The 10691-nt window shown below is 46.1% G+C and overlaps 1 protein-coding gene across 1 annotated transcript in view; it reads left to right on the forward strand.

The window, feature by feature from the left end:
• The first annotated feature begins 3433 nt into the window (after positions 1-3433).
• Positions 3434-10691, forward strand: part of MAML2 (mastermind like transcriptional coactivator 2) — a 234254-nt gene continuing 226996 nt past the window's right edge. Inside the window, exons 1-2 of the mRNA XM_075337483.1 lie at positions 3434-3694; positions 8932-9493. Coding sequence (XP_075193598.1) covers positions 9068-9493 — 426 coding nt within the window. The 5' untranslated portion in view covers positions 3434-3694; positions 8932-9067. The remainder of the gene's footprint in view (positions 3695-8931; positions 9494-10691) is intronic.

Below are 10691 nucleotides of genomic sequence, written 5' to 3' on the forward strand. Positions count from 1 at the left end.
CCGGAAAGCTCCAAGCTTACGGGCCATCTGGACACTCTAAAATACTGTGCACGGAGGCAGGCCACGGACCACCAGGCAGTGCTGCAGGGGACGGGACCCGGACGAGCTCCCCAAGAGGGCAGCGGCACCCAGAAGCCTTGGTTTATTACACTGTCAGCGTCTGCTTTCCTTCTGAGTGAGTACCTGCTTAACCCCTGCTCCCAGCGAGTCTGCACTCCCCCTGCACTCCATTCCACCATCCAGGGTCCCGGGGCCTATCCCTACCCAGGGAGGGTAACGTCATCTAGCTGCCCCAGTCCATCCCCCCGGGTACTCCCAACGGCAGCGGCGGTACTCCCTATTACCGCACACCACGGGTGGCGTCACAAACTATCTAAAATCCCCTGTAAATAACCCTCCATCACGTTTCGGCGTGACTCCGAGCCCCCAGGTCTGGAGACCCTCGAGCCACGGTTATTGACACCCAGATCCGAGCGGTTCGACCGCTTCTGGGGCGGGACTCGTCTGAGACACATTCAGATAGTGCTCACTCTGGGAACCGAGCACTGTCAATCAGAAGCAGAGAAAGGGCCCCAATGTGCAAATGAGGAGGTGTAAATGTGCACCAAACTCTTTGCCATGCCAAGGGTGGTACGAGTCTTCTCATTTGCATATAAATTAAAAGTTATTTTCTAAGGCACTAGACAAGTACAATGCCAGTATGGTTATTATAGGGGCTAAATCCCCTACAACACCTTTTTTGGTGGGGACAGACTCCCTTTGATATGGAGTTGAGGATTTTGCCGTAGTTCCAGCCTCTGTTCTCCTGGAAAGGATTTCTACACAATTTTGGAGGTGGTCTTCAGGAATTTTAGCCTCTTTATCCAAAAAAACCCATTTGAGAGCTCAGACACTGATGTTGGAAAGGGCTGGGTTTGGAAGCTCCATTCCGGTTCTTCCCAAAGATGTTGGCTGGGGTTGAGGTTGAGGCCAGATCATGTCCTTCCACACCAAATGCCACCATGCATGTCGTGTTAGGGACCTGGCATAGTCATGCTGGAACAGAAAAGAACCCTCACCAGACACTGACCCGGGGTGGGTTTACACCACTTCATCCAACACTTGGCATCGTAGTTGGTGATGTAAGGCTTACATGCAGCTGCTCAGCCGTACAAACCCATTTTAAGTAGTTCCCGACAAGCAGTTCTCGTGCTTACGTCACTTCCAGATGCAGTTTGTAATTGTAGAAGTAGTAATGAAAAAGGATAAAAAAAAATGTGTATGCTCTATGCTAGGTCTGCAGAACATACAGGCTGCATGCGGCCCGCTAATGGGTATGTTGTGGAATACAAACGTGAATACATTTGAACACTGTGGCGCCGGAACAGAGGAAGAGGAGTGCCCGTCAGCCCCGACACTGACAGGCAGCTGCGTGATGAGGTCAGCACACTCCTGGTGGCGCCGGACCACAGAGGAAGCGAGGATGCTACAAACACTCCAGGAGGAACTGAAGATGAAATGTGTTTTAGGATTGATTTTACTTTCCAGGGGACATTATGGAGCTACGAAGGACATTGTGAAGGACACCAAGCAATGGAGGAGATTATGGGGCAACGGGTGACATGGAGCTATGAGAACAAAGAGCAAGGGGGGACATTATGTGGCAATGATAGACATTATGGGGCAATGATGGACATTATGAGGCAATTATGGGGTATTTTGAAAGAGAGCATATTATAGCATTGGGTGGGGGGACTTTATGCAGAGAGGCAGTGTGGGGGGGATATTATAAAAGGAGCTGCTTGGGAGGACATTATGGAGACGGGCAGTGTGTTGGGTGAACATTATTGCGAGAGGCAGTGTGAGGGAACATTATGGAAAGGGGCTGTGTGGAAAGACATTATGGAGAGGGACTGTTAGTTGGGAAATATGGAGAGAGCTAGTGTGTGCGGGGGACATTATTGAGAGGGGCAGTGTGGGAGATATCTATATTTATTTGGCAGTATAATGATTCTTTTTTTTTAAATTATTATTATTATTTTAAGGGCCTCAAGTAAAGATATGCTGCTGAGGCCTGAGAAGAGGCAAATTGCAGAGGCGAGCTCTGGGCATCAAATCTCATATAGCCATCTGCACTACATGGAGACAAAAGGCATGTGGACAACTCAAATCGGAGAAGATGTCAGCTATAAAATACAGTACCTGAATGTAAATGTTTATTTGTGATACTGACTGCGTTTCAGCAGCATTATGGTTCCTTTATGGTCCTTAGTCTGATGTTGGTTGATAACTCCCAGAACCTCCTTACCTTTGTTAAAGACATTCTGGGGATTGTAGTTTCAAGCAATACAATTATATATGAGGTTTACCGAACATTACATTTTATCACTGTACTTAGCTTAGTGCTGTATACATGTACTGACAGTGGTTCTGGCACTGCATTCATGTACTGACTGTGTGTCTGGTGCTGCATTCATGTACTGACGGTGGCTCTAATCTTGTACTAATGTAGCAATCTATAACATGTTTCATAGCTATGTTAAATCTCCTCCAGTGGTCCTTAGACCAAAAATGTTGTGTACCCCTGATCTATACGTTTCATCAGTCAGCGCCACTCTATTAGTTTGTATGATTTACTGCTTAGTGACAATGCACCTTACCACACAGCTAGATCAATCAATGTGTGGATGAAGGACCACCACATCAAAACCCTGACATGGCCAGCCCAATCTCCAGACCTGAACCCCATTGAAAACCTCTGGAATGTAATCAAGAGGAAGATTGATAGTCACAAGCCATCAAAAAAAGAACTGCTTAGATTTTTGCACCAGGAGTGGCATAAGGTCACTCAAAAGCAGTGTGACAGACTGGTGGAAAACATGCCAAGACGCATTGAGTTGCATTACTATGAAAGAATGTTTTCCGTCAGTATTTGCCAACATCAGGGGTGTCTCCAAAACGGGTGTGAATGCTTCAATTATAATTTTTCTCTTAAATTTTCACTCCTGGGTTTGGCATACATGACTGATGCAATCATACTGATGTGTGAATGGGGCCTTAGATAGAGCTAATTTATAGCAACATGCATGTGTTATTACAATAATTAATAACATAATATACAAAAATATTATTACATGCATTATTATTAGTAGTGTTACATGTGTTAGTAATAATGTGCGAATTCTTAATGTAGTTACAATATTTAAATAACTACACATATTTCTGCTATTAATATTATGCTACACTATTTTTTTTTTTTTACTTAAAACTGCATTCTTAGTAATATCCACCAGAGGGCGCCATTGTACATTACGGCTTTTCGCATAAACTGCAATGACATAGTTAATCCACTAGATGTCGCAATAGAGAATGCGGGAACTGCACAAGCTTCCCCAGTCTCACACAATGAAAGGCTCTGTACTGGGCAAAGTGCAGGGCTGAGTTAGTATGAGCAGACTGGGCTGACAACAAGAGACCAGAAAAGTTACAAAATTAGGAGTTACAGTCCCAGGTTCATGCCGGTGCCTGGAGGAGGGCGGTGCGCACATGAAGTAGAGCAGGGAAAAGTTCACTTGGAACTTGGAGAAACTTGGGAGAAGAGAACATTCTGAAGAACAAGATCCTCTGGAGCTTCCAAGAGCCTGGGAAAATCTGCACTGTTACTAAAGAATGCATTTCTTCTCCCATCGGAGGGTGCAGGCTGGAGTCTCATAAGGTAAGGCTGCTGGGGAAGTGCACAGATGTAGCAGAGCTGAGCTCATTATTGGGCTAGTTATTTAGTGCACTTGGTGCCTGCAGTCCTATGTAAAAACATATATATCACATTGATTTTAAGATCAGTTGTATCAAATGACAAACTCAGCCCTGCTACATCTAATAAGTTTGGCTCTGCTGCATCTGATAAGTTTGGCTCTGCTATATCTGATACGCTTGGCTCTACTACAGCTGATAAGTTGTCTCTGCTGCATCTGATAAGTTGTCTCTACTACATCTGATAAGTTGTCTCTGCTGCATCTGATCAGTTTGGCTCTACTACATTTGATCAGTTTGGCTCTACTACATCTGATCAGTTTGGCTCTACTACATTTGATCAGTTTGGCTCTACCACATCTGATCGGTTTGGCTCTACCACATCTGATCGGTTTGGCTCTACCACATCCGATCGGTTTGGCTCTGCCGCCTCCGATCGGTTTGGCTCTGCCGCCTCCGATCGGTTTGGCTCTGCCGCCTCCGATCGGTTTGGCTCTGCCGCCTCCGATCGGTTTGGCTCTGCCGCCTCCGATCGGTTTGGCTCTGCCGCCTCCGATCGGTTTGGCTCTGCCGCCTCCGATCGGTTTGGCTCTGCCGCATCCGCATGTCTTCTCTGATTTACTTTTACTTGCAAAGATGACTTCTTGTAATTGTAGAACTACAACTCCCAGCAGCAATATGGCTGACAGTCTTTGGGCACATTCACACCAAAATTCACTTCAGTTAATGCTTATTGTTATTTTTTTCACATTTGATAAGGATTTTCCACAGATTTAACCACATTGCGAAGGGTTAAATCCGCCGTAAAAATCCGCAGGATATATTGGATTTCAATCCTGCTCCGCGGGTCACATTCTGCTGCTGATTTTTTTTTTTAATCAGTATGTGAGTGAGATTTGGTAAAATCTCATCTACTTTCCCTGTGGATTTTTACTATGCAGGGTTTAAAGGGATTGTCTCCTTTAAGAAAAAGTTTCCCTATATGCACAATTCGGTATAAACCCCCCCCACAACTTGCTTTACCTACCCTCCCCAGGTCCTGAGCAGTGTCTATGCAGATGGACTCATCTCCATTGTTTGATTGCAGCAATGAAAAAGTTTCTGAAAGGCTTCCCCTTTAAGAAAAATAGTCTGACAACCAATATTCTGCTACTAGAGCTCGCATTGTCACCCAGCTCTTATGAAGTACCAAGTTGAAAAACAGTTTGTAATTTGCATGTCACAGTACAGGGATAACACACACAGGGATGTCACAGTACAGGGATAATACACACAGCGATGTCACAGTACAGGGGTAATATACACAGTGATGTCACAGTACAGGGGTAATACACACAGTGATGTCACAGTACAGGGATAATACACACAGTGATGTCACAGTACAGGGATAATGCACACAGTGATGTCACAGTACAGGGATAATACACACAGTGATGTCACAGCACAGGGATATACACACAGTGATGTCACAGTACAGGGATAATACACACAGTGATGTCACAGTACAGGGATAATACACACAGGGATGTCACAGTACAGGGATAATACACACAGTGATGTCACAGTACAGGGGTAATATACACAGTGATGTCACAGTACAGGGATAATACACACAGTGATGTCACAGTACAGGGATAATACACACAGTGATGTCACAGTACAGGGATAATACACACAGTGATGTCACAGTACAGGGATAATACACACAGTGATGTCACAGTACAGGGATAATACACACAGTGATGTCACAGTACAGGGATAATACACACAGTGATGTCACAGTACATGGGTAATATACACAGTGATGTCACAGTACAGGGATAATACACACAGTGATGTCACAGTACAGGGATAATACACACAGTGATGTCACAGTACAGGGATAATACACACAGTGATGTCACAGCACAGGGATATACACACAGTGATGTCACAGTACAGGGATAATACACACAGCGATGTCACAGTACAGGGGTAATACACACAGCGATGTCACAGTACAGGGGTAATACACACAGCGATGTCACAGCACAGGGGTAATGCACACAGTGATGTCACAGCACAGGGGTAATACACACAGGGATGTCACAGCACAGGGATAATACACACAGTGATGTCACAGCACAAGGATAATACACACAGTGATGTCACAGTACAGGGGTAATACACACAGTGATGTCACAGTACAGGGATAATACACAGTGATGTCACAGTACAGGGATAATACACACAATGATGTCACAGTACAGGGATAATACACACAATGATGTCACAGTACAGGGATAATACACACAGTGATGTCACAGTACAGGGATAATACACACAGTGATGTCACAGTACAGGGGTAATACACACAGCGATGTCACAGTACAGGGGTAATACACACAGAGATGTCACAGTACAGGGGTAATACACACAGCGATGTCACAGCACAGGGGTAATGCACACAGTGATGTCACAGCACAGGGGTAATACACACAGGGATGTCACAGCACAGGGATAATACACACAGTGATGTCACAGCACAAGGATAATACACACAGTGATGTCACAGTACAGGGGTAATACACACAGTGATGTCACAGTACAGGGATAATACACAGTGATGTCACAGTACAGGGATAATACACACAATGATGTCACAGTACAGGGATAATACACACAATGATGTCACAGTACAGGGATAATACACAGTGATGTCACAGTACAGGGATAATACACACAATGATGTCACAGTACAGGGATAATACACACAGCGATGTCACAGTACAGAGATAATACACACAGTGATGTCACAGTACAGGGATACTACTACACAGTGATGTCACAGTACAGGGATAATACTACACAGTGATGTCACAGTACAGGGATAATACTACACAGTGATGTCACAGTACAGGGATAATACACACAGTGATGTCACAGTACAGGGATAATACACACAGTGATGTCACAGTACAGGGATAATACACACAGTGATGTCACAGTACAGGGATAATACACACAGGGATGTCACAGTACAGGGGTAATATACACAGTGATGTCACAGTACAGGGATAATACACACAGTGATGTCACAGTACAGGGATAACACACACAGTGATGTCACAGTACAGAGATAACACACACAGTGATGTCACAGTACAGGGATAACACACACAGTGATGTCACAGTACAGGGGTAATACACACAGTGATGTCACAGTACAGGGATAATACACACAGTGATGTCACAGTACAGGGGTAATACACACAGTGATGTCACAGTACAGGGGTAATACACACAGTGATGTCACAGTACAGGGATAATACACACAGGGATGTCACAGTACAGGGATAACACACACAGGGATGTCACAGTACAGGGATAATACAGTGACGTCACAGTACAGGGGTAATACACACAGTGACGTCACAGTACAGGGGTAATACACACAGTGATGTCACAGTACAGGGGTAATACACACAGTGATGTCACAGTACAGGGGTAATACACACAGTGATGTCACAGTACAGGGGTAATACACACAGTGATGTCACAGTACAGGGGTAATACACACAGTGATGTCACAGTACAGGGGTAATACACACAGTGATGTCACAGTACAGGGGTAATACACACAGTGATGTCACAGTACAGGGGTAATACACACAGTGATGTCACAGTACAGGGGTAATACACACAGTGATGTCACAGTACAGGGGTAATACACACAGTGATGTCACAGTACAGGGGTAATACACACAGTGATGTCACAGTACAGGGATAACACACACAGGGATGTCACAGTACAGGGATAACACACACACAGTGATGTCACAGTACAGGGATAATACACACAGTGATGTCACAGTACAGGGATAACACACACAGTGATGTCACAGTACAGGGGTAATACACACAGTGATGTCACAGTACAGGGATAATACACACAGTGATGTCACAGTACAGGGGTAATACACACAGTGATGTCACAGTACAGGGGTAATACACACAGTGATGTCACAGTACAGGGATAATACACACAGTGATGTCACAGTACAGGGATAACACACACAGGGATGTCACAGTACAGGGATAACACACACAGGGATGTCACAGTACAGGGATAATACAGTGATGTCACAGTACAGGGGTAATACACACAGTGATGTCACAGTACAGGGGTAATACACACAGTGATGTCACAGTACAGGGGTAATACACACAGTGATGTCACAGTACAGGGGTAATACACACAGTGATGTCACAGTACAGGGGTAATACACACAGTGATGTCACAGTACAGGGGTAATACACACAGTGATGTCACAGTACAGGGGTAATACACACAGTGATGTCACAGTACAGGGGTAATACACACAGTGATGTCACAGTACAGGGGTAATACACACAGTGATGTCACAGTACAGGGATAACACGCACAGGGATGTCACAGTACAGGGATAATACGCACAGTGATGTCACAGTACAGGGATAACACGCACAGGGATGTCACAGTACAGGGATAACACACACAGTGATGTCACAGTACAGGGATAACACACACAGGGATGTCACAGTACAGGGATAACACACACAGGGATGTCACAGTACAGGGATAATACACACAGTGACGTCACAGTACAGGGATAACACACACAGTGACGTCACAGTACAGGGATAACACACACAGGGATGTCACAGTACAGGGATAATACACACAGTGATGTCACAGTACAGGGATAACACACACAGGGATGTCACAGTACAGGGATAACACACACAGTGACGTCACAGTACAGGGATAATACACACAGTGATGTCACAGTACAGGGATAACACACACAGGGATGTCACAGTACAGGGATAATACACACAGTGATGTCACAGTACAGGGGTAATACACACAGGGATGTCACAGTACAGGGATAATACACACAGGGATGTCACAGTACAGGGATAATACACAGCGATGTCACAGTACAGGGATAATGCACACAGTGATGTCACAGTACAGGGATAATGCACACAGTGATGTCACAGTACAGGGATAATACACACACCCTAGTAGTTTTGCCGTCCTGCTCTGTGATCCATATTGGTTGTCACCCAGCTTTCCCACAAACGGATATAAAAGCTGATTCTGATAGGAGGACACTATGGATTGGTGGACATTTTGTTGCCCCTCTTGTGATGGAGTGTACCTGTTTTTTCTTTTAGGATCACATCTCTTTTGGATAATTCCATTGTGCTGATTCCTGGACCATCTCTCGGGCGTCTTACCCCCCCATTTATGTTGCATTAAGGAAACACTGCCTGCCTTTGACTGAATTTAGGAAATCGTGTCTCCAGAATTATGGGGGAGACAGCCCCCCCTCAGGCCCCGGCGGGGACTCTCGCAATTGGAGGAGTATCTAATGTTGGTCTGCTCGGCGGAGGAACGGTGGCTCCCCGGTTACATAGCGCCATAGTGGAGCGGTTGCGAGCTCGGATAGCAGTTTGTCGCCAACATCACCTCAACTGCGAGGGTCGCTACGAACGCAGCAGGGCGGAAAGTTCTGATCGAGAACGGGAGAACACCCTGCAGCTGCTGACCCTGGTCCAGCATGGCCAGGGCAGCAGAAAGAGCAGCAAGCATAGCAAGAGCTCGTGTGCTGCGCCCCCGGACTACCGGCACCATCACCCGCAGCAGCCGCAACTGCTCAGCGACGAGGGCAATGACATAAATGGAGGCCAGCAAGCTTCTAATGGACTGGGCCAAAGAAACTCCGCTCTTATCGCAGTAAGTAACACATCATATATGTACTTATCGTACTGTAGAAGGGTCACCCCAGCAGGAATCAGACCAGTGCCCCCGAATCAGACCAGTGCCCCCGAATCAGACCAGTGCCCCCTAATCAGAGGAATCAGACCAGTGCCCCCGAATCAGAGGAATCAGACCAGTGCCCCCGAATCAGACCAGTGGCGAATCATTGGCCATGGCGAGAGGTCTTAAGAGGTAAGGTTTCTCCTTAGAGGGATATTCTCAAGTTGTCTCTTGAGCATCCCGGAGCGCTGCAGTCTCCTCACTTCCTGGTTTCTGGTTGGGCGGGCTCTCCTCCTCCTTGAGTGACAGTTCTGGTGAGCCACAGAACTGTAATATTAGTAGAACTATAAAGCGCAGCACAAGTTTTGCTGTAACACATTCAGACATCAGTGGTTTGTTCGAGAGCCAATATTTATATATAGAGATAACCGGGCATTTGAACAAGAAATCAGTGGGCTGGAGAGAGACGCGACTGATAGGGTAGAAATTAACCCCTTTCTTGGATGTAACTACTGCACACTCTTGGCCAGTTTCTGCGCCGTCTCTGGTAGCCGAGATTCATAGAAATCAGCTGTACACCAGGTAAGATAAAAGCTGTCATTGCAAGAGGATGACAGCAGATAGATAAACAATTACAAACTTGATTATTTTAATGCTGTCTAGCAAAAGCAATTTATCAACTTGAGACTACTCGTATAAGGAAGAAGTGCACCGAAATGGGATATGGAAACTTATATGCCCTGCAATGCTCCCTAGGAAATAAAACATGCAAATTGCCTTTAATTTTGGAGAAGATTCTGGTTTGGCTATATATCCTTAGGCGGGCTTTGCACGTTGCGACATCGCAAGCCGATGCTGCAATGTCGCACGCGATAGTCCCCGCCCCTGTCGCACATGCGATATCTTGTGATAGCTGGCGTAGCGAACATTATCGCTACGCCAGCTTCACACGCACTCACCTGCCCTGCGACCGTCGCTCTGGCCGGCGATCCGCCTCCTTCCTAAGGGGGTGGGTTGTGCGGCGTCATAGCGACGTCACACAGCAGGCGGCCAATAGCGGCGGAGGGGCAGAGATGAGCGGGACGTAAACATCCCGCCCACGTCCTTCCTTCTCATTGCAGCCGGGAGGCAGGTAAGGAGATGTTCCTCGCTCCTGCGGCTTCATACACAGCGA

This window comes from Anomaloglossus baeobatrachus, chromosome 2 (genome assembly GCF_048569485.1).
Source record: "Anomaloglossus baeobatrachus isolate aAnoBae1 chromosome 2, aAnoBae1.hap1, whole genome shotgun sequence".
Classification (NCBI taxonomy): Eukaryota; Metazoa; Chordata; class Amphibia; order Anura; family Aromobatidae; genus Anomaloglossus; species Anomaloglossus baeobatrachus.